Genomic DNA, 25,868 nt, shown 5'->3' on the forward strand with positions numbered 1-25,868 from the left:
CGGAAGCAAAAGCACACAAGCGGAAAAAAGTTTTTGTGACTCCAAAGTGTGTGTGTGAGTGAGAGAGAGAGAAAGAGAGAGAGAGAGAGAGAGAGAGAGAGAGGTAATGTGTAACCACTGCTCGGATTCACACAGCAGCAAATTAAGGAGCTGAAGTCCGTAGCTGTTGCATTTAAATATTAACAAAAGTAAAGCACAGTTAATTAAGATAAAAGAAACGATTCCAACCTTGTAATCAGTAGGAGAGCGGAGAGAAGTCCAGGCGCCGAGGACTCAATCCATTCACAGGGGCGGGAGCAGCCGCCTGCTCTTCCTGCAGTCTGATTGGTCACACTGTATGCTTCTCCATTGTCACTGGCTGTTGGTCATGTCAGTCATTGTGCTCGATGTAAGTCTCCGTTGTGTGATCAAATGGAAACAAAACTGAAACCTAGAATAAGACTGCGCCGTGTATGAAACACTACAGAACTTTTATTTTGTCACAAATTCAGGAAGTGGCTCTGCAGCTGCGCAGATTAAATGCTGTAGCTTCACCGATCACGGACTTTCCTCGTGCTGACAGCAGCGCGCGGTTCGACAACACTGTATATTGCCATAATCTCTATAAATATGGGAGGGCCGGCCCACGCACGTCTAAACGTGCAGTGGCCCACCGGGCAAATGCCCAAAATCACAGATTACCAGTCCGAGCCTGGTCTGTTGCTCTATTTTATGTGTCTCTGTCTGGCTTTGTGTGTCTATTTGCCTTTCTTTGTCTCTGTAGCTCTTTCTCTGTCTCATGTTGTGTCTCTGTTTGTCTTTCTTTTTTTGATTTCTTGCTTTGTGACACTTTTTGTGTCTTTATCTGTCTTTGTGTCTGTTTTTGTTTTTATTTGTCTCTCACACTCTTGGTCTGTGTCCCAATCTCACTTTATGTTTGTGTCTCTGTTGCTCTGTCTCTTTCTCAGTTTTGCTTTGTATCATTGCTGTTTTGGTCTCTGTTGCACTTTGTCTGTGTGTCTGTCTCATTTTATGTTTTTCCTTTTTGTGTCTGTGTCTTACTTTGTGCCTTTTTCTGCTATTGTCTGTAATGTGTTTTTGTCTGTTTTTGTGTCTCTGTTTGTCTCTGTCAGTCTGTGTCCCAGTCTCCCACTTTCTGTCTGTTTTTGCTTTGTCCCTGTGTTTTGTTGTTGTTGTTGTTTGTTTCTTTTGGTATTTATCTCTGTCTTTATTCATCTCTCTTGGGTTTGCGTCTGCTTTTATTTTATGTTGGTCTCAGTTGCTTATCTTAGTTTGAGAGCAACAGAGAAAGTCACAGAGAGAGAATCATCTACTGTTGCTAATCAAAATGCTTTCTTTCATAATTATTTTCAGAACTCCAAAGCATGAAATCTGTCCAGGATTTGATATTTCCTTCCCTCATTTTTTGCCTTGTCTCTTCCTTCCCTTTCACTTGTCATGTCTCTTATCTTTCCCACCCCCACTTCTGTCTCATGGGCTGTTCCTCCCCCATCTTATCGCTCTCCTACCATGGGCCCATCCTACCTCCTCCCCTTGTCTCCTCCCACCTCGGCTCTCTGTGCTCCATTGCCCTTTATGACCTGTAATCCATGCTTATTAAACAAGGTGCCTGTGCCATTAGGAGTGGAAAATGAGCCCTAATGGGGACACCGCTGGCAGCGCCTTCTGCCTCAATGGCATTGCGCGCTTATGGGCAACGCTACATTAGCACCCTAATTTGGGTGGCCTTGCATCGCTGCCTCTGAAAATATTTTTATCATTTTCCTCTTCCCCTGCTGTCTGCAGATTGGAGGGGACGGCGGTGCTGGATTGTGGGATCCTCAGACAAGGTAATGGCCTGCAGGGAGAAAACACACAGGTTAAAGCAAGGTAAAGCCACTTCATCAAGATGAGTCTATCGGCAGTACACAGCCGTCTACTTTTGTTTTTAACCTGCTGTTCCTCACTGTGGAAGGACTCCAATGAATCATGTCAAATTGCAGTCGCAGTAGGACTGTGCCAGAGAGACTCAAAGGGACATGGAGAGTTGAAGGTTCATGATGACTGGAAACTGATTTATCTTGTAGTCACTGCGGGACAGTCACCAAGGACTGTGGAAGTACTTCTTTGACTTAAGCATTTCCTGCATTTTCTTGTTTTGTCCGATTAAAAAATGAAATTGTTTAAGCCTGACCTTGTTTAAACCTAAGGTTTTCTCAACTAAGATTTTGGTGATAAGCACAGCTTTCCACAAATGAGGAAAGGGCTTTATTTAAAGAAATACAGGCAAATGTGAAAAAAAATGGCAAATGGTCTTACTTTGTTAGTTTGGGTGTTCTGATTCCAAATCTGCCATTTGCCAAACTGTATCTCTCCTCTGGTGATCTTGACAGGTCATTGAACTTTGTACCTGTTGACCCGACTAAAAAGCCCACTTTGAGCATGAATGATCAGTCTGAGCTCATTCAAAATCCACAAAATGCTTACGTAATTGTCCAGTTTTCTAGATTTGAATATTTCGAATTCTAATCACCAACTTTCCAGGATGTGCTTGACCTCTAGTGACCTTGAGAGGTCACTGACCTTTCAGATTGCTCCGTTGAACTTTAATTTGAGTTTATAATCATTTTTCAAAATGTGTCTCAAGTTTAGATATCTTGTTTGAAATATCACGTCTATGAAAAACACCTTACCTGACCTTTTGTGACCTTGAATGATTACAAAATTAGTCCTGCAGGTATGACTGTTAATCCAGGCTTGACCATGTATTCAGTGTGTTTCAATCTGAATCCTTGTAAAATGGACTTTTCTAGAACTTAATTTTATTTATATACTTAGGTATTTCACAAACCAATCACTTAAAATGTCATTCTGCACATGATCTTTAGGAAGAGGTCAGTTACCTTTCGTGACTGCACTGCTTTGGAACATCAAACTGATAAACAGAACATTAAAACTTTTTTGTCCTGTCCTAAATTGTAATATTTGTTTATTTGTTAATGCAGGGACTTTGTAGTAGTAAGCTGCAAAATAATCACAGAAATTTACCTCCTTGCGCACCATAAGGTCAGTAGTGATCTTCCCATTTGTGACCAAATTTCACTTCAGGAAAATCCCCATGACTCTGCTGTTATTGTTGGGACACCACGAGGGATCATCTGCTCTAAACATTTTCCAAAATGTACATGGTAACTGCTTTCACTGATTAGCTAAGAAATAGCCTAGTTCAGAAGGGCTTTTGATTGTCACTTCATAGCTACACTAAAGTCTTTCACAACAGTAGAAATGAGAAATGGCCTAGTCAATATGGGCCTGTGACTTTCATTCTGCTGTAGTACTGTGGATATTTCCCTCCAGTATTCTTCATATGTAAAAATGTATACTAGTATTAAGGCTTTGTTATTAGTTTGTGCAGCAAATAGCTGGTGTGTATGATATATATCATTGTATGTATATATGCATAAGACTTTCACTGTTTTAAAAATGAGAAATGGCCTAGTCAAAATGTAGTAGTGTGAGTATTCTGTCCAGTACTGTACATATGTTGTTGTTGTTGTTCATTCGGCTGCTCCCGTTTTTTTGTTCGGGGTCGCCACAGTGGATACAGCCAGATCCGCATTGGTAATTGGCACAAGTTTTACACCGGATGCCCTTCCTGACGCAACTCCAGTTTCACCTGGAGAAACACTCACAGCCGCTGGTGTTCCAAAGAGGTCTCCCATCCAAGTACTAACCAGATCCTACTGTGCTTAGCTTCTGAGGTCTGACGGGATCAGGCTCACACAGAGCAGACCAGCTGCTATCCAGTACTGTACATATGTAAATATGTATATTGGTAGTTAGGTTTTGTTTATATGCACTTTATATCGTGAATATCTGTATATCTCATATTCAAATTGTTGTTGCGTCACTCACTCACTTGCTCACTCACTTCAACAAGATGTCCTACAAGAAGGTTTGGATGAAAACAGGAACAGCGAAGAAACTGAAGAACAACCCCATTCACGCACTAGCAGCAAGTCTTGGGCCCAATCTCAATTCTCTTTTGTACCTCTTCCCCTGCCCCTTGGCCATACCCCTACCCCTACGCCTACCCCTTTAAAACAAGGGGTTAAGGCAAAGGGGTATGCCTCTAGTCCTATGAATTTACACACCCCTCTGCCTTCGAGGGAAAAAACTGCCCATCTTCCCTATTTGTCAACATGGCAACCGAAACGCAACTTGTTGCAGTAGCCTGTTTGCTATTTTTATTTTCTCGCCTTTCTGTGTAAATGCAAAGAAATAGAACAATTCACAGATTTATTCGATGCATCGCAATCATGTCGGAGAATTTTGCGGTATTAATAATTAATTTAATTATTTTGTAATTTCTAATAATAATAATAATTAATAGTATTAATAATTACTTAATTAGTAGTAAATTAATGTTAATGATACTACTACTAATAATTAATAATTAATAATAGTAATAATTAATATTGTTAATTGACTATTCATTAATTGACTGATTAGTAATTAATTAATGCATTAATTAATTAGTAATTCAAATAAATAAACACTTGAACTATATCAGTCTGTGTGGAATGAATGTATACATTATACAAGTTTCACTTTTTGAATGGAATTACTGAAATAAATCAACTTTTTCATGATATTCTAATTATATGACCAGCACCCGTATATATGTTATTGGCTGCATCTAGTTCTGTTAACCTTATATTTCTTTTTCAAATTCTCCCATTTTTTGTTTTTTTTTTTTGCAGCCAGCCCTATTTCCTTTAGAAATTTCCTTGACAAATAATAGCCGTCTATTAGGAGTCAGGTTATGTGTTACACATATACGTGTGTGTATATATTTTCCAACTTATTCCCATTGATGAAACTTCTCCTCATTTTCTGCCTGAAAGTTTATTAGGAGACGAGTGTGCTCAGGGCTCCCTGTTTGTTTACAAAATACACACGCGTTACAGACCTTGCAATCCAACAGCAGGGGTCGCTATTATGCAAAGATTTATGAACATCCAAATTAACGTGCTTATTCTTTATCATGATTTTCTCCATTGTGAGATATAAAAGTGTCTTATCGTAGCGTTCCTGTGTATATGCATTATAACGCCTCAGCGCACGAGAGAAGTTACGATATTCTTCAGAACTACAATATACGCAACATGCATCCAGCAGCATACACACTGCTGTCATAGACAACTGCCTGTAAAGTTTTTTTGGTAAGTTATAACTTGCTAAACAGCATAATTTGTAATGAAAACAGCTTTCATTTGTGCTCTTTCGGTGCCATGTTTGTGTCTTTGGAGACAGCGGTGAATTGAGACACCCCTCTGTCTCTCGTGCATGCGCAAAATGGAGGGGAGGGGTAAGGGTAAGGGGTAAGGGGAAGGGCCGAGGGGTAGAACTGAGATTCAGCCTTGGAGATGATGTACTCAGTGTACTTCCAGCATTTCATGCGATTACAGGTTGTGACACCACATAATTTCTAGCTGGTCACAGCAAGAAATCCTGCTTTAAGACATTCAAGGAGTGTTACAACCTACTGTCAAACCTTGGCAAAGGGAATCTCAGTGACCACACCTGTGCAGAGGCATTCATCTGCAAAGTCTTTAAGACTGACTGCATTTCATCAGACAGAGCACGGGTAACACTCTTTGCTGAGACACATTTACTGGAAACCTGCACCAACTCATGATGCCCTATCTTTTCACATACAGAGAGCATATTACCAAGTATCTGTGTGGAACCAAACAGACCAACAGCAACCGTTGCTGCTGCCACGACAGACCATGAGATGGAAAATTGAAAATGGTACACTGGTGCCAGTACTGACCTCAACACATTCTGTACCACAAAGGTTTGTCAGTTTGTTACATGTCAATTTGCAACTCATTGCATATTTGGTAATTGTACATGCAAGAAAAACAAGCTGCAGTGCACCGCCGCATGTAGTTTCCATGCATCTGTATGGAGAAACAAGGCAGAGTAAATGTAACGTAGTCAACCGCTACATGAGCTTTATTTAGATGACTCTCAAGGTCACCACTGGTCAAATAGAGTTCCAAAATGATGAAATGATATTTAAATTGTGTGTTTAAAATACATGACAGTAAAATTGTGTGACATTTAAACAACATTTTGATCATAAAAATATGGCAAAGGCTATATGCCAAACCGTTGGGCAGATAAATATAATGTCTTACCTTATTTGCCCAACTGTTGGGCAGATAAATATAATGTCTTATCTTATTTGCCCAACTGTTGGGCAGATAAATATAATGTCTTATCTTATTCACCCAACCGTGATCGTGTATTTGACATGTTTTGTGCATCTAAACTACGTTTTTTACACCACTTTTTAAGGCTCTATTGTGGTGTATGTTTGACACATTTAACGGCGTCGTCTTTACTGCGAAAACACTGCAATGGATGAAAACAGACAAACTTCATAAGCATTTTGAACGGAAGCCTGTTAACAACAATGAAACAGTTTTTGAACAAAATGCTGCTTGTTGGCTGTAAGATGGTGTTAGTTTGACACTGTTCCCTGGGTGTGATGAGCCAAACAGAACCGCTTTAGATCACAGCTCCTCCGTGGGCTGCGAACCCTCCCGCAGCCGTTGAGAAAATATCCGCCTTTTTTCCCTCCTGCATTGAAACCGGAAGTGAGCTTACAAGCGCGCTCGTTGGTCGGTTGTGGTTGGGCATATATGCTCGCGAATTTACTTTATTGACCCAACGGTTGGGCGTATAGCCACTCCGTAAAAACATTTTACTCTTCAAACCACATATTAAAGTTTAATGCAATGACATCTCAAGGTCACCATAGGTCAAGTACATCCTTGAAAGTTGGTAATTAGAATTTGAAATATTCAAATCTAGAAAATTGGACAATTTTGTAGCCATTTTGTGGATTTTGAATGAGCTCAGATTGATAATTCATACTCAAAGTGGGATTTCTAGTGGGGGTCGACTGGTACAAAGTTCGATGACCTCTCAAGATCACCAGAGGACTGATACAGTTTGGAAAATGGCAGATTTGGAATCAGCACACCCAAATTGATAAAGTAAGACCTTTTGCCAACTTTTTTCTCACATTTGCCTGTAGGTGTCAACATGTCCAATTTTGGCTCAAGTCTATTTGATGTTGTTCAATGTGTACATCTAATATATTATCATGAAAAGTTGTGTCAGTTACACGTTACACTGTTCAAATCTCTAGGGCATGCTCTTTATTTAAAAATATCATTGGACAGAACTCAACATAGACATCTTGGTATTATCTTAGAAAATAAGGAAAACGTGTCTTCAGCATCCTTAAATGTTTTTCTTCCATCACTGTCCTTTGGAAAATACACATTAGAATTGAAATTATTGTGAAGTTTCTCACATTTCCCCCCATCTGAAGATTAAACTGTTTTGTGGATTGGGAGCAAATCACATGTTGTGGATGGAAATCAGAGAAAAATATCTGCTCCCTGTTTCTAAACACTATTCTGTCTTACTCTAAAGCAATGATTGATTTTTTTTTTAAAGACGATAACCAATTCAGCATCATCAAATGTGATAGAAAATAAAATCATGTCTAACTTTGTTTGAAAGCAATTTGTGCTTGGTATGTGCAATTTGAGATGTGTACAGAGAGCAAATTGCTGCATAAATCAAACATATCTGGTTTCAAACCTCTTTCGCAGATGCACATGAACATCTACATGCAAAACCCAGCTCCTATCTCTCACACACAAGGCCAATTAGTTCACACCAGAGGGTATTAATTCATGCATTGACACAGTTGGAAATTACAGACAGCACCATCATTCACACGTCAGCCTTCATGTTAAACTCCTGCTGGCATCATTAGGGATTCATCATCTTATCCAAAGCACAGAGACCCAGTTTACATCCTAATAAGCTCACAATCCAGCTACTCCTGTTATTGCAGTCTGCTTTATCCATCCACACAGTGAGCTATTGTTGAATCAATGCAACACTGCAAGTAAGCGAGATTAAGCAGGAAAATGGAATCACACAGATCTTCATTCAGCATCTTTTCATGTCGTGTGTCAGGCTGGAAGAAAGGCATCTGGATTTGCATAAAGCATTTCTGACATACTGGTAATTGATTTTTAGAACTTTAGGTCAATATTGCATTTGTCCACACCCTTATTGCTTTCAATTTGTAAATTTCCCATTTGAATGAGACATCTGACAGCGTCACCACCTCACATACACAGCTGCACACTGTATTACAGGGTGATGGATTTTAGAGGATTATGGACCAAATGTACAACCTAGACAGACCAGCCAGATACAGAATATAATAATAAGGGCTGTGTCAGGAATGAGCATTCGCAGACTGATTATAATGTCACAACTGTGTGGATCCTAAATGAAGCATTTTAATCAATTCATTTACAAATCCATCTTAAAAACTCTTAAATCCACTAAAATGGGATCAAATGAGACTTCTTGGCCTGATGTTATTACCTACTTAACCTTTGTCCTTAACCTTAAATGTAATATGCAACCTAATCCCAGTATCCCAAAATTTACATAAAGCCAAAGAAAAAGGTACATCAATTAGGGAATAACCATGTTGTGTCTGATGAGGTGTCGGACGTTCATGCGGTTGAAAATAGGCTTTGCTAAAAAGCAGTTTTTTTTCGACTGTATATAACAGCATGAACATCCGACACATCATCAGACACAAGGAGGTTATTCCCATTCTTACCATATAGCAGCGAGCTGTCTCTCCAACAGTGGTCAGGGAGCGGAGTAATCCAGCAACTTTGAAAATCCATCAAATCCATCAAACATGAAACGGTAATTCTGTATCAGAATCCACATCAATACTTTCGTACGGTAGCTTAAATTCACCCATTTTGGCGGCGGCACGCGACTTTCTCTCACTCTGAGCTAACAGCACTAACAGCTAGCAGAGTGTGCAGGTGGTGTTCTGACGAATTGTGTGTCTCGACACATCCGCGTCCCGACAATACTGCACATGCACTGTGCGCTGTTGCATGCGAAGGACGGGACTGGCATTCAACAGTAATCACATCTCATCAGAAGACCAGTCAGGGCGTGGAGTAACACATCTTTGGCCACCGGTGTAATATTTTGTTCCATTCCACAGATATTATACACCTGATTATGTCACATGATTAACCAATCAGATTCACGGAAAAAATGTAATTGGATTAGAATAAATATTAGAAGACAATGCTAAAATACCCTCGCCCATATGAGCCTTGTGATCTTTATAATATGCAGTTGTTTAATTAATTATAAAGATCCTATTGTCTTACATACAATTTGTAAATGTTCAATAAAGCCCCTCAATCAATCAATTAATCAATCAATCAAAAACAATATTTACATTTTAACTGCATCTGCAGGAGGCCTTGTGTGTGCATAAACATTAGCTTTTGACAAGAGTGGAGACTGTGCAAATCAAGGAATATTTGTACGTCTGTGCATTTGCTGGTATTAATGAGACAAATTTAACTCCATAGGAAGTTAGCTTTGAGTTAGCAGAAGTTAGCGTGTATGCTAACACCACAAAATGTCTTGTAAATTATGCCAGAGGTGTTATCCAGTTACAAAAACAGCGTTTTCAGTTTTAGAAGTGTTTTTTTCTCATTAGCTTTTACATAATATACAGTTAGCAGGGGTGGTAGCCAAGTGGTTAATGTGCTTGGTTTCAATGCAGAAGGTTCCGGGTTCAAATCCCACCCCTGCCACATTTCTCCATGTAATGTGGAGTTGCGTCAGGAAGGGCATCCGGCGTAAAACCTGTGCCAGTTGAACATGCAGATCCACCTTGGATTTGCTGTGGCGACCCCGAGTGCAAACAAGGTAGCAGCCGAAGGGACTTACTTACAGTGAGGAAAATAAGTATTTGAACATCCTGCGATTTTGCAAGTTCTCCCACTTAGAAATCATGGAGGGGTCTGAAATTTTCATCATAGGTGCATGTCCACTGTGAGAGACATAATCTAAAAAAAAAAAAAAAAAAAAAAAAAAAATCCGGAAATCACAATGTATGATTTTTTATTTATTTATTTATTTATTTTTTGTATATTACTGCTGCATATAAGTATTTGAACACCTGTGAAAATCAGTGTTAATATTTGGTACAGTAGCCTTTGTTTGCACTTACAGAGGTCAAACATTTCCTGTAGTTTTTCATCAGGTTTTCACACACTGCAGCAGGGATTTTGGTCCACTCCTCCATACAGATCTTCTCCAAATCTTTCAGGTTTGGAGTTTCAGCTCCCTCCAAAGATTTTCTATTGAGTTCAGGTCTGGAGACTGGCCAGGCCACTCCAGGACCTTGAAATGCTTCTTATGGAGCCCCTCCTTAGTTGCCCTGGCTGTGTTTGGGGTCATTGTCATGCTGGAAGACCCAGTCATGACCCATCTTCAATGCTCTTACTGAGGGAAGGAGGTTGTTTGCCAAAATCTCACAATACATGACCCCATCCATCCTCCCTTCAATACGGTGCAGTCGTCCTGTCCCCTTTGCAGAGGAGTACCCCCAGAGTACGATGTTTCCACCCCCATGCTTCACGGTTGGGATGGTTTTCTTGGGGTTGTTCTCATCCTCTAAACATGGTAAGTGGAGTTGATTCCAAAAAGCTCTATTCTGGTCTCATCTGACCACATGACCTTCTCCCATGCCTCCTCTGGATCATCCAGATGGTCACTGGTGAACTTCAAATGGGCCTGGACATGTGCTGGCTTGAGCAGGGGGACCTTGCTGCCCTGCAGGATTTTAAACCATGACAGCATCATGTGTTACTAATGTAATCTTTGTGGCTGTGGTCCCAGCTCTCTTCAGGTCATTGACCAGGTCCTCCTGTCTAGTTCTGAGCTTTCTCAGAATCATCCTTACCCCACAAAGTGAGATCTTGCATGGAATCCCAGACCGAGGGAGATTGACAGTCATCTTGTGTTTCTTCTACTTTCTAATAAATAATCATAACAGTTGTTGTCTTCTACCAAGCTGCTTGCCTGTTGTCCTGTAGTCCATCCCAGCCTTGTGCAGGTCTACAGTTTTGTCCCTGGTGTCCTTAGACAGCTCTTTGGTCTTGGCTATTATGGACAGGTTGGAGTGTGATTGATTGAGTGTGTGAACAGGTGTCTTTTATACAGGTAACAAGTTCAAACAGGTGCAATTAATAAAGGTAAAGAGTGCAGAATAAGAGGGCTTCTTAAAGAAAAATTAACAGGTCTGTGAGAGCCAGAATTCTTGCTGGTTGGTAGGGGATCAAATACTTATTTGCAGCAGTAACATACAAAAAAAAAAAAAAAAAATTAAAAATAATAATAATAAAAAAAATCATACATTGTGATTTCTGGATTTTTTTTTTTTTTTTTTTTAGATTATGCCTCTCACACTGGACATGCACCTAAGATGAAAATTTCAGACCCCTCCATGATTTCTAAGTGGCAGAACTTGCAAAATCGCAGGGTGTTCAAATACTTATGTTCCTCACTGTATGACAAAAGAGGATATATTTACACACAAATGAAACAGAGTTTCCTGTTACGTCACCATGCTAATGTCTGCAAAATGTCTTGTAAATAAGTTCAGAGGTGCTATTAGGTTGCAAAAATGGCGTTTTCAGTTTGGGGATGAGTTTATCAACTTACAGGAACTCAGTGTGCACACCACAGCCTGTACTGTTACTGACACATAAAGATTTAAATTCTGAAAATACGCAAGATGGACAAATAAATGTGTGTTCAACAACATGTAGGATGTTATTTGATGCAGTTTGGACAATAGAAATTCACAATCATTTTTGGACCTTAGATGAAAACTGCATTCACACACACTTTCATTTAAATAGATAAACTAGAAGCACTCGGAGAGCGCAAACCTCCGCCAAGGCCATAGGGTCACTGACGTCACATGGAATACCCTTTGGCAAAGAGACTTAATCTTTGTCGTTTCGCGCATCTACCATCATGTTTCAGATTTAGTGGTTAAACACTTAGATCTTCAGCAAATGTATTTATAAAGAGCATGAACTACACAATTTTTTTTTTATTTTCTAATCACACGTTTATTCAATGAGGAGAAACAAATGCTAAATTATTGTTGTGTCGTAACTTAATATTTGTTCAGCCTTTGTGACCCGTCTACATGAAGTTAGATGCAAAAAGGTTGAAATTGGCCCCATCCTGCAATGATAAAGAATCCTTAAAAAAAATTACTGGATCCGGATTGTGTTCCGGATCATTACCGAAATTTAATGACTTCTAAGTTAGGCCAAGATACACCCCTGGTAAAAATGTCATTGAAATCTGTTGAGGATTTTTTTTTTTGAGTAATCCTGCTAACAAACCAACCAACCCACAAACAAACGGACACGACCAAAAACATAACCTCCTAGGTGGAGGTAAAAAGTGGTTATGACAAAATAATATTTTATTTGAAATAAATAATTATTACTCTGTGCTGTTTGTTTTGTGATACTGTTTTCTGGTCACTGTATTTGAAGAATCCATGGCAACCTTCTGTCCTGAAAATGATGGGAAATATGATTATGAAGTTTGTTTGTGCAAACATCTTCACCGGAATAGTAATAAGGCAAAAACATATTTTTGAGTTTCATACCCATATCAATATAATTATTAGGGGAGAAAAGAAAGGTTATTGTGGAAGCAACAATATTATTCAACTTTGGACACATGCTAATTATAAAACTGAAAAAGGAGCAGACAGACACACACACACACGCGCGCACACACACAAAGTTATAATAAAGTTCTCAGTTCTTTTGAAAATGGATTTTTCTCTTCCTTTTGCACAAACTTTATCTGTTCTACTGAACATGAGAAGCTCCAGAATAACTACAGAATGAAATGATTCATTTTTCTGTGAAAGGAATGACTTTGTGTTAAAATAACTCACCCCCAACTGACAGTAAACACACACAAAATTACGGTTAATATTATTTTTTATTTTCTATATTACTTTTCCCCTGAAGCACAAAAATGCAAAGTGTTTCCATGACATAGTACATGTTAAATTTATGAATTCATACTAACTGCAAACAGACTGTTTGTTTTTTTTTTTTGCAGTGGAGGATAATCGTGTTGTTCAAGGTTGACTGAATCCTAATCAACTGAACTATCAAGTAAAAACAAGATCTGAAAAAAAGATCTTGTCATGAGTCTAACTGCAATGGAAAGTACAGAACAGATGCTTTTTCTGGGATTAATAAATTAAATAATTTTGTGTTGAGTGCTTGATCTACAAAATAAAGGTCAAACAATGTTGATGTCCAGTGAATTCTATGACATGTGACATATGCTACAACCCCAATTCCAGTGAAGATGGGACGTTGTGAGGAATGTAAATAAAAACAGAATACAATGATTTGCAAATCCTCTTCAAACTATATTAATTGAATACACCACAAAGACAAGATATTTAATGTTCAAACTAATAGACTTTTTTTTTTGTGCAAATATTTGCTCATGATGAAATAGATCCCTGCACACATTTCAAAAAAGTTGGGACAGGGCAACAAAAGACTGGGAAAGTTGATGGATCATCAAAGAACACCTAATTGGAAACAGGTGAGTGTCATGAATTAGGGATGGGTATTGATAAGATTTTATCGATATCGATGTCATTATCGATTGTGCTTATCAATCCGATTCCTTATCAATTCCCTTATCGATACCTCTTGTGAATTTTGTACTAAAGTAGACTTTACAGGTTTTCTATGTATTTCATTGAGTCTTAAAGTAAACTAGAAGCACTCAGAGAGTGCAAACCTCCGCCAAGGCCATGGGGTCACTGACGCCATAACATCTACACGCCGTGGAATCATTGAACCTAAAAAAGTCTAACAATGATGTTTGCTCAGTAGTAAAAAAAGTTTCATCTGCTGTGACTGGATAGCATGTATCCTTAGCACATGGCATCACAGTTTATTGCAACTTGCACCTTTCCCAGAAGCTACTGTCATCTGAGCACTGATATTGATATTGCATGTGCTTATAGACAAAAACAAATAAGAGACAAAATTCAATTTATTATTCAACTAAACTGCAAATATATTAATTTTTTAACATTTATGAAAAACTTCTCTAAACAAGGCCATAGGGTCACTGACCCTAAAGAGATTCCCTCCTTGGCACAGTGATCTATTTCTTTTTGTCTTTCTCTAAAATTGTATATAATAATAATTAGATTATTAATATATACATACAATTTGAAAACAAATGCACCCGGATGTGATGACAGCTGCAACTGCTTAATGCTAACTTTTAACATTGAAAATGCCATAGACATGCTAACGCGTTAGCATTGGGATCTGGATCGTGATCCGGATCACCACTAAAATGTAATCACTCGTTCCTCTTGTCATTTCCAACCAGTCCACAAAATTTCTATAAACAAAAATAAATTTAAGAAATATTACAATTTGAGAACAAATGCACCTGAACGTGATGACAGCTGCAACAGCTTAATGCTAACTTTTAACATTGAAAATGCCATAGACATGCTAACGCTTTAGCATCGGGATCCGGATTGTGATCCGGATCACCACTAAAATTTAATCACTTGTTCCTCTTGTCATTTCCAACCACTCCACAAAATTTCATCAAAATCCATTCAAAACCTTTTGAGTTATCCTGCTGACAAACAGACAGACAAACAAACAAACAAACAAACGCGACTGAAAACATAACCTCCTTGGTGGAGGTAAATATTACAATTTTAAAACAAATGCACCTGAACGTGATGACAGCTGCAACTGCTTAATGCTAACTTTTAACATTGAAAACAAACAAACAACAAACAAACAAATGCGACCGAAAACATAACCTCCTTGGCGGTGGTAATAAATATGAAATTGGTCACTTCTCTGGACATAAATAAAAATAAAGAAAACGGTGTTTCGCTTTGAAGTTATTAATTCCGACTGGACTCTATCATTCTAACTTGACTCGGCAGAGAGAGCTGCACAGCGTTTGAAGCTGTGTGAACAGAATGGAGGACGATTCTTGTTTCTCGCAACAAGACAGGAGTCCCAGTTAGTACCTTTAGTCCGCACAAAAGTGACTCACGATTGACATATTCAGGGATGAAAGTGGTGAAAAACAAAAAAGCTGAAACCCAAAATTACCCCCAACACCACCTGCATGAAAATGTTTGAATTGTAGAAGCTCTGAAATGCAATCTGGGACTATTCCAGACAATAAACTGGAGTGAGTGCAGCATACATTCTAGTATTCTGCTCTTACTAGGATGCAGCAGTTTTCTAGCTTGGCAGATAGTTCTGGAGGAAATCACTGAAGAAATTAACAAATTGAAAATATGGTTTGACCGAAACAAACTGTCATTAAACTTAAATAAGACAGGGATGAAGTGGAGGTGTAAGAGTCACTAGGTGTTCACGAGAAACACTTATGTATGTATGTATGTATTTATTTATTTATTTATGTATGTTCATTGTTAGTTGGTTTTATATTTTCTGTTGTGTTTCTATTCAGGTTCTTTTTGTCTCTTTCTCTAAAATAGTATATAATAACTAATCATTAGATTATTAATATATAAACAAAAATAAAATTAAAAAATATTACAATGTAATATTTGTAATACATTTGACCCTTTTACGACAACAAATGCTTATTATACAGAAAAATGCACCCAAACGTGATGACAGCTGCAACTGCTTAATGCTAACTTTAACATAGAAAAAGCCATAGACATGCTAACGCGTTAGCATCGCTCCTGTTTTTAAGTTATAAAATACATCTATCAACTGTTTCAGAAGACCATAACAGGTCGGTTTAACATAAAAAAGGTAAATAATACTCAGCCATATGCTCTTTAGGGTTTTAGCGGTAGAAAAATAAGATACAGTGAAAGAAAAAAAATGAATAAACGAAGCAATAGATCGAAGCACTGCTTCAATCTGCGAACCATTGCTTCGATTGGTTCAAGGTTCAAAGCAAAGCTGCGCTGCAGAAAAGTTGATTACAGGCCCACTACAGGGTCTGTAATCAACATAGAGAAATGATCATTTTCCTGACAAAAACCCCCAAAAACAACGGCCACTCTGAAGGACCGACAACGGAATTGTTAAGCAAAAAGCTTATTGATGTCGGTGGATCGAATCATTTTTTAACGATACCCAAAAGGAACCAGTTCTCAATACCCACCCCTAGTCATGATTGGGTATAAAAGGAACATCCCCAAAAGGCTCAGCCGTTCACAAGCAAAGCTGTCAGCGAGGATCACCACTTTGTGAACAACTGCATCAAAAAAACAGTCCAACAGTTTAAGAACAATGTTTCTCAACGTTCAATTGCAAAGAATTTAGGGATTCCATCATCTACAGTCCATAATATAATCAGAAGATTCAGAGAATCTGGAGAACTTTCTACATGTAAGTGGCAAGGCTGAAAACCAATATTGAATGCCCGTGACCTTCGATCCCTCAGGTGGCACTGCATTAAAAACTGACATCATTATGTAAAGGATCTTACTGCGTGGGCTCAGAAACACTTCAGAAAACCATTGTCAGTTAACACAGTTTGTCACTACATCTACAAGTGCAAGTTAAAACTCTACCATGCAAAGTGAAACCCATACATCAACAACATCCAGAAATGCGACCGCCTTCTCTGGGCCCGAGCTCATTTGAAATGGACAGATGCAAAGTGGAAAAGTGTGCTGTGGTCTGATGCGTCCACATTTAAAATTGTTTTTGTAAATCATGGATGCCGTGTCCTCCAGACAAAAGAGGGAAAAGACCATCCGGATTGTTACCAGCACAAAGTTCAAAAGCCAGTATCTGTGATGGTATGGGGATGTGTTAGTGCCCATGGCATGGGCAACTTACACATCTGTGATGGCACCATCAATGCTGAAAGGTACATCAATGTTTCGGAGCAACACATGCTGCCATCCAAGCAACGTCTTTTTCAGGGATGTCCCTGCTTATTTCAGCAAGACGATGCCAAGCCACATTGTGCACGTGTTACAACAGCGTGGCTTCATAGTAAAAGAGTGCGGGTACTAGACTGGCCTGCCTGCAGTCTAGACCTGTCGCCCACTGAAAATGTGTGGCGCCTAATGAAGCGCAAAATACAAAAACGGAGACCCCGGACTGTTGAACAACTGAAGTCGTACATCAAGCAAGAATGGGAAAGAATTCCACCTACAAAGCTTCAACAGTTAGTGCCTCAGTTCCCAAACACCTATTGATGTTGTTAGAAGGAAAGGTGGGTCCCCACTGGCATGTGTATATTTGCGTATGGATTGCGCACAAAGTGGTTGATATTTGCTAACATCCACAATATCTGTGAAACATGCTTGTATGAGTCGGCCGACACCCCACACATCTGCAATTATCCACAGGCATGTTTTTGCCGTTGCCAGGATTTTTGAGCTGCAAAAAATTTTGGTTGTAGAAGCCAGCCGCCTTACATACTCCATACATACTCAATCTATGTGCTGTATATCCGCCGTTATTCTCTGATATCCGCAACAGACGGGGTATTGTGGCTTGGCAGCGGACTAGGACAGTGTGTAAAATGGATATATAGTGTGCATATCATGTCCACATCACAAACTAAAATAAGTTGTAGTGAATGCAGACAGATTGGCCACGAATAAAGTGTTTGTATTACATCTGATTTGCGGACAGTTTGCGACTGTATAACAAACAGAAATCGACATACCTGCCAGTCAATGCCAGTCCAGATGTACAGATGTTGTTATGGATCCCCAAAGACGTAGTGTCCACTGGACACTGGAGGAGTTTAAGTATCTTGGGGTCTTGTTCACGAGTGAGGGATGGATGGAGTGTGAGATCAACAGATGGATCGGTGCAGCGTCTGCAGTGATCTGCAGGACCATCGTGGTGAAGCGAGAGGTGAGCAGGGGGGCAAAGCTCTCGATTTACCGATCAGTCTACTTTCCGACCCTCACCTATGGTCATGAGCCAAAGCTCATGACCGAAAGAACTAGATCGCGAGTACAAACGTCTGAGATGAGTTTCCTCCGCAGGGTGGCTGGGCGCTCTCTTAGAGATAGGGTGAGGAGCTTGGTCACTCGGGAGGAGCTCAGAGTCGAGCTGCTGCTCCTCCACGTTGAAAGGAGCCAACTGAGGTGGCTCAGGCATCTTTTCCGGATGCCGCCTGGATGCCTTACTGGAGAGGTGTTCAGGGCACGTCCCATTGGAAGAAGGCTCCAGGGAAGACCCAGGACACACTGGAGGGAGTACGTCTCTCGGCTGGCTTGGGAACACCTCAGGGTTCCCCCGGAGGAGCTGGGGGAGGTGTGTGTGGATTGCGAGGTCTGGGCGGCTTTGCTTGAGCTGCTGCCCCCGTGACCTAACTCCAGATAAGGTGAAAGAAAATGAATGGATGGATGGATGGATGAATGGATGGATGGATGGACTTCCATGTCCTTTCTGATATCTGGCAGGTTCCTGCAGCTTTTACAGGACTGTGATGGTAGCTCAGTGGTAAAGTTTCTGACTGGAAATCAGAGCTTTTGGAAGGTGCAGGTTTGATTCCCGTGGGTGGCATGTAATTTTTATGTTTTTATTTTCAACCACATCGCGGAACTGCTATGAGAAGCTGCTGTGTTCATTCACAGAACCGTCGCAGCATGTATTTTTTTTATTCATTTTTTTCTTCACAGGAGCTGCGCAATGTGGTTACACATCATGCAACTGCTGCCACTGTGTTCCCGCGTGCATGAACTGTTGCACCAGCATCGTGCATGCCTGCCCATCAGCGCAATGTTTCGTGGTGCACTTATACGAGCTCTACTGCCGTGAGTCACCCTAGAGTTGTACATATTCGCACTATGTGTGAAGGGGCCCTTACTGTTTAACATCATGATTAATGATATTTTCTCAGAGGTAGATTCTAGTTTTGGAAGGTCTTTGTATGCAGATGATTGTGTATTGTGGATTAAGGGTTGAAATGTTGCATTTATTGGGAAAAAGCTTCAGGTGGCTGTCACTGCAGTGGAGAGATGGGGCAGTACCTGTGGTTGCCCTTGTTCTGTGGATAAAACACAAGCCATATGTTTCTCCAAAATTGTGTAATAATCCACCAATTACAATTCAGTTTAATGGGCAATCAGTTAAGGAAGTTCAAATGATGTGGGTTTGGGGTGTCTGGTTGGATTGTAAATTGACTTTTGGAGAGCATATCCAAAGAGTTGTCACAAGATATAGCAGCAAATATAATGCAGTGTTTGTCAGAAAGTAGCTGGAGATCTACCATGAAGTCTCTGAAGCAAATCTATACTGCCATAATAAGATCTGCTTAGGTTATGCATGTATTGTATGCAGCTCAGCCACAAAATCTCATCTACAAAAGCTTGATGTGATACAAGTGCAGGCCCTTTGTGTATGTTGTAGAGCTTTCAGGAAGTCATCAATCTCACCTTTTCAGGTAGAAGTTGGCAAATTACCTTTAACCTTGAGGTGTCTCCAGTTATATATGTGGTATTGGACAAATTTACAGGGTCCCAAGCAGACACACCCTACTAAATCTGTTTTAAACACAAATACAGATGCACATTCTTTGTTGTCATTAAACAAGTACAAGAACAGGTCAGGTGCAAGCCTTTTTGGAAATATAAACCTGAGTAAATCACATGCAGACTTGAAAAGTCTTGGGAAGAGAAGAACATAAACATAAAATTTAACAGAATATAAAGGTATGTCTGGAGTGCAAGTTTAAAAAGAAAAAAAAATATATAAGAATGTAGTAGCAAAAAAGATAGATATACGAGGTCTGTGAGAAAAGTAACGGACCTTTTTATTTTTTTCAAAAACTATATGGATTTGATTCATATGTTTTTACGTCAGCCAAGCTTGAACCTTCATGCGCATGCGTGAGTTTTTCCACGCCTGTCGGTTGCGTCATTCGCCTGTGGGCAGGCTTTGAGTGAGCACTGCTCCACCCCTCTTCGTCGTTGTTTCATTGCGAGGAAATGGCGGAATGATTTGGTCTTTTTTTCCATCAGAATTTTTTCAGAAACTGTTAGAGACAGGCAGCTGGAAACCATTCGAAAAATTTATCTGGCTTTTGGTGAAAATTTTACGGGCTTCACAGAGAATAAGGAGTGTTACTACAGCTTTAAGGATGGCCCACAATGGCGCATGGTGCGCCGTGCTCCGAGCCGCCATTGAGAGGCAGAAACCACCACATCATTTCTAAACAGATGGCTGTGTGGAGCCAGGACCATCGTGTGCAATTTCTCTGGTTATCACAAGAGCTGTGGCCGGCTTGAGTGCTCTATAGAGAAAGTAAACCACTTCCTTCAGGACACTGTAATTGACCTTCTGAGAGACCTGGAACTGGAGCCCAACAAAGCTATCATCAGCCCAGATCCCCCAACAACGGTGTTCAACCTGAAGAAGCCAAGCCTGAAGGAGGTTGAGGAGGTCGTCAAGGCGGCCCGCTCTGCGTCAGCACCAGGCCCCAGTGGAATTCCTTATCTGGTCTACAAGCGCTGCCCGGAGCTTCTATGGCACCTGTGGAGGATCCTGAAGGTGATTTGGAGAAGGGGAAAATTGGCCAACCAGTGGAGGAATGCTGATGGAGTTTGGATCCCCAAAGAGGAGAACTCACGAGACATCAGTCAGTTTCGATCCATCTCACTGCTGAGCATGGAAGGGAAGGTGTTTTTTAGCATCGTCTCACGAAGACTGACTGAGTTCCTCCTCAAGAACAGCTATATTGATCCATCAGTACAGAAGGGAGGGATCTCTGCTCCTGGCTGCTTGGAACACACTGGGGTCATCACGCAACTCATCAGAGAGGCCCATGAGAACAAAAGCGACATAGCCGTGTTGTGGTTGGACCTGGCCAAGGCCTACGGGTCCATACCACACAAGCTGGTTGAGCTCGCTCTCCACCTCCACCATGTTCCCAGTAAGATCAAGGACCTCATCCTGGATTACTACGATAACTTCAGGATGAGAGTTACTTCTGGGTCTGGGTACTTCTGAGACATCAGACTGGCATCGCATTGGGAAAGGGATAATTACAGGCTGCACCATCTCTGTTGTCCTCTTCTCCCTAGCCATGAACATGGTGGTCAAGTCAGCTGAGGTGGAATGCAGAGGGCCCCTGACCAAGTCAGGTGTACGACAGCCCCCGATCAGAGCCTATATGGATGACCTCACTGTAACAACCATGTCGGTCCCAGGGTGCAGGAGGATCCTGCAAGGGCTTGAAGAGCTCATCACCTGGGCAAGGATGAGTTTTAAGCCCTCCAAATCACGATCCATGGTGCTGAAGAAGGGGAAGGTGAGTGACAAGTTCCGCTTTTCCATCTCAGGAACTGTCATCCCAACCATCACGGAGCAACCCGTGAAGAGCATGGGGAAACTCTTCAACTCCACCCTGAAGGACTCAGCAGCCATCCAGAAGGCCAGGATAGAACTTGGAACCTGGCTCACCAAGGTAGACCAGTCTGGACTGCCTGGTAGGTTTAAAGCCTGGATCTACCAGCATTCAATCCTGCCCCGCATCCTGTGGCCCCTGTTGATTTATGCAGTCCCAATAACAGCAGTTGAGTCCCTAGAGAGGAAGATCAGTGGCTTTCTTCGAAGGTGGCTGGGACTTCCTCGCAGCCTTACCATCGCTGCCCTGTACGGAACGAGTAACATCCTGCAGCTTCCTCTCAGTGGTCTCACAGAAGAGTTCATGGTGGCACGCACCAGAGAAGTTCTACAGTACAGGGACTCAAAGGACTGCAATGTGTCAGCAGCCGGCATCGAGGTGATGACAGGAAGGAAGTGGAAGACATGGGAAGCAGTGGAGCTGGCAGAGTCATGCCTAAGACAGAAGGCATTGGTGGGCACTGTGGCAACAGGCAGAGCAGGCTTGGGTTACTTCCCAAAGATCCTCATCAGCCAGGCCTGTGGGAAGGAAAGGCACCACCTGATCCAGGAGGAAGTCAGAGCGGGTGTGGAGGAAGAGCGGGTGAGCAGGGCAGTAGGACTACGGCAACAGGGAGCATGGACAAGGTGGGAGAGCGCACTACAGTGCAGGATCACCTGGACAAACATCTTGCAGCCAGATTTTCAGCAGGTCCGCTTCCTGGTGCAAGCTGTCTATGATGCTCTGTCAAGTCCAGCGAACCTGCATGCGTGGGGGAAAAGTGAGACACCTTCCTGCCCGCTGTGCTCTGGTAGAGGCTCTTTAGAACACCTCCTCAGCGGCTACCCAAGGGCTCTGGCAGATGGTCGCTATCGCTGGCGCCATGACCAGGTGCTTAAGGCAGTCACTGAGAGCGTAGCCTCAGACATCAGCTCCAGCAAGAACCATCATGCTCCAAAGAAGGCAATCTCCTTTGTTAAAGCTGGAGAAAAACCCAGAGCAAACCAACATGTGACATCAGGACTACTCCACACAGCATCTGACTGGCAGCTGCAGGTCGACTTTGGTAAGCAGCTGAGGTTCCCCCAGCACATCGCAACAACATTCCTTCGCCCAGATATGATCGTGACCTCTCAGTCTTCGAAACAGCTGATCATACTGGAGTTGACAGTGCCCTGGGAAGAAAACATTGAGGAAGCCAATGAGAGGAAGAGGGCTAAGTACCAGGAACTGGTGGAGGAGTGCAGGGAGGGAGGCTGGAAGACGGTCTACGAGCCCATAGAGGTAGGCTGCAGGGGATTTGCAGGGCGGTCTCTGTGCAAGGTCCTCAGCCGCCTGGGCATCGTAGGAGCGGCAAAGAAGAGGCCCATCAAGTCCGCAAGCGAAGCCGCCGAAAAGGCCACCAGGTGGCTTTGGATGAAGAGGGCAGATCCGTGGGCTGCTACTGGGATGCAAGTCGGGGCTTGATCACCCCCGGCTGGGTCGCCTGGGTGAGGGTGTATGATGTTGCAAGACCCGAAACACCCGATGACCCCAGGATACATCACTGATGATGCGTCCCAGTGCATCCATAAGGTGTATTTGGAATATATATATATATATATATATATATATATATATATATATATATATGTATATGCAGTGGATATTCCACATAAACAAATATTGCACTCATTTAAAATGTGGCATGTAAAATGGTGATTTGGTTCCAGTGGTATTCATAGCTCGAACAGCAGTTGGGTAGCAGTTGTTACCATATTGGGAGCATGGTAAAAGTCTTAATAGCTTTGGTTGGGTTGGTAATAGACATGCTAGGAAACCAGTTGTGTTGTACCATTTTCTGTTATTCCCCTTGTTTTTTTTTCCTTTTTCCCCCTACACCTTCCAAAAGCTTTCCTATACCCCAAGTAGACACTGAGATTGAGAAACTGTCAAAGGAACATAATAAGCACTGTGGGATGGATGGTCTAGACACATTGATTTTGTTTTTACTTTGCTAAATTAATGTTCCTGTGACCAGTTTCACAAGAGCCTCACACCGAGTCGTGAACTTTTGTAAGAGTTTCAAGATGCAGAAGTAGCCACAAAATACTTTTCATTCAACCAATCCAGGGATCTTTGTATTGATGTAGTCATATCTCTGAGTTTAAAATCTGCTTTTTGGTTTGTTTCAGTTAATTGCACAGTCTTTTCCCTTGCAAAAGCGAAGTTTATCCACATTTACTAACAGATACCTCTTCCATACTAAAAATAAGTGAGTATGCATTGAGTTTATGTCTTGAGTAGTTTTAAAGATGTCTCCTACCACTGTTATGCGGATGACATCCAGCTGTACATCTCATTCACTCCTCAAACGGTCTCTAGGATATCTGCTCTTCAGAACTGTGTTGAGGTTATTGGTGACTGGATGGCGGCCAACTATTTGTCCTTAAATATAGCAAAGACTGAGGTCCTTTGTGCCCCTGACGAGTTTGTTCCCACTGTGGTTGGGAATCTTGGTTCTCTGGCCCCTTTTGTTCGCTCAGCAGTGAGGAACTTGGGTGCTACATTCGATCACTCCCTCAATTTTGACGCGTATGTTACCCGCCTGGCACAGTCTTGTTTTTTCCATTTGCGCAATATTGCCCGTCTGCGCAGCATTGTGTCTCGGGCGGAGATGGAGATGATCATTCATGCATTTGTGTCATCGCGTTTGGATTACTGTAACTCTCTATTTTTTAGCCTTAGCAAGTCCTCTTTGGACCACTTACAAACGGTTCAGAATGCGGCTGCGAGGCTGCTGACGAGGTCATCAAAGAGGTCACATATAACCCCAATCCTCTCCTCCTTGCACTGGCTCCCATCCATTTCAGACTCCAATTTAAAATTCTAGTACTGACTTTTAGAGCTCTGCATGGTCAAATGCCATCTTATATCACCGAGCTATTACATCCATATGTGACAAGTAGGTCTCTGAGGGCTTCGGACCTGGGCCTATTGGTTGTGCCTAGGACAAGACTGAAGACCAGGGGAGACTGTGCTTTCGAGGTGGTGGCACCTAAAATGTGGAATGCATTGCCTTTGGACCTACGCTCCGTGGACTCTGTTGAAACATTTAAAGTGAAGCTAAAGACCCTTTTGTATAGGCTGGCTTTTACCTAGTTTTTATGGTTTTATGTTTCTGCTGTTTTTAATTTCTCATTTCTTATGTGAAGCACTTTGTGATTTCTATCTTGAAAGGTGCTATATAAATAAACCTTACTTACTTACTTACTAGTTAACTTTTTATACTTAGCTTATACTGACAAGTACAGTATACAAAAATATAGTTTATACTGACAAGTATAAAAAATAGTTTATTCTGACAAGTATGCAAAAATACAGTTTATACTGACAAGTATACAAAAATACTTGGCGTATACTAACAGATATACAGATATGTCTCAGGATATTTGATGTATAGTGGAAAGCTTAAGTATACTTGGATTATACTGACAGTATACAGTAAAGTGTAAATATATTTGAGTAAACTGACAACTACACTGGGTGGCACGGTGACTTTGTGTTAGCACTGTTGCCTCACAGGAAGAAGTTTGTGGGATTGCTTCCTGTCTGGACCATTCTGTGTGCACAGTAAAATTGCCAGTGTAAAATTAACACTGACAGTGTTAAATTAACACTGACAATGTACATATGGTCCTAATTTGGTTAGAGGTGGACCATATGTACATTTTACTGTGTGGAGTCTTCATATTCTCCCCATGTTTGCATGGTTTCCCTCTGGGTGGTCCGGCTTCCCTTCACTTCTAAAAATATGTAAGTTATGTACCGTCATTTCCGGACTATAGAGCGCACCTCAATATTAGCCGCACCCACCAATTTTAAAAAGAAATTGTACATAAATAAGTTGCACTTGTCTATAAGCCACGGGTCTCCACGTTGTAACATGAGATATTTACACAGAAAGATGTTAGACAGAAATATTTTTTTAACTTTAAATAATTACCTACCATAAATGCTTTTTTCCTTGAAGTGTTATGTGTAAATATTGATGTACACATCATCCAGCATGCGCATACGATGTATCTGCTCCACATGGGGGAACTGAGTAATTTTAACTTTTTCTAACTTTCTTCGCGTGCATCCAGGATCAAATGGAGTCTGTGATAAATGACACGTTCATGAAGCGCTGTGACTTTTTAGAGTTTTTGCGCCAAGACAGAGAACTGGTGAGGAATGGTGGGGGGAGTAGGCTCTGCTCCGCTACAGATCTGACGGCGCAACAGGCCACAGTGCTGGAGAGGGACTTTTCTTCACTAAAACTAATGTGTAAGACCTTATATTTACACTGTGTGTGAATTTACACCACATGAGGAGTGCAGCTTTCAGGAAATCAATCTACAACATCAACTGACACATTTGGACTTAGGAAAAAGCCTGTAAAAATCAATAAATTAGCCACATCATTGTAAAAGCCACAGAGTTCAAAGTGTGTGAAAAAAGTAGCAGCTAAT

General features: G+C 41.1%; 1 protein-coding gene across 1 annotated transcript; it reads left to right on the forward strand.

The window, feature by feature from the left end:
- The first annotated feature begins 1,472 nt into the window (after positions 1–1,472).
- LOC117528742 lies at positions 1,473–22,928 on the forward strand. The gene is given in 4 exon segments (XM_034191375.1): positions 1,473–1,582; positions 1,786–1,869; positions 20,264–21,040; positions 21,372–22,928. Coding segments are annotated over 4 exon segments (2,442 nt in total). The 3' UTR covers positions 22,843–22,928.
- Positions 22,929–25,868: the final 2,940 nt, after the last annotated feature.

This window comes from Thalassophryne amazonica, chromosome 16 (genome assembly GCF_902500255.1).
Source record: "Thalassophryne amazonica chromosome 16, fThaAma1.1, whole genome shotgun sequence".
Lineage (NCBI taxonomy): Eukaryota > Metazoa > Chordata > Actinopteri > Batrachoidiformes > Batrachoididae > Thalassophryne > Thalassophryne amazonica.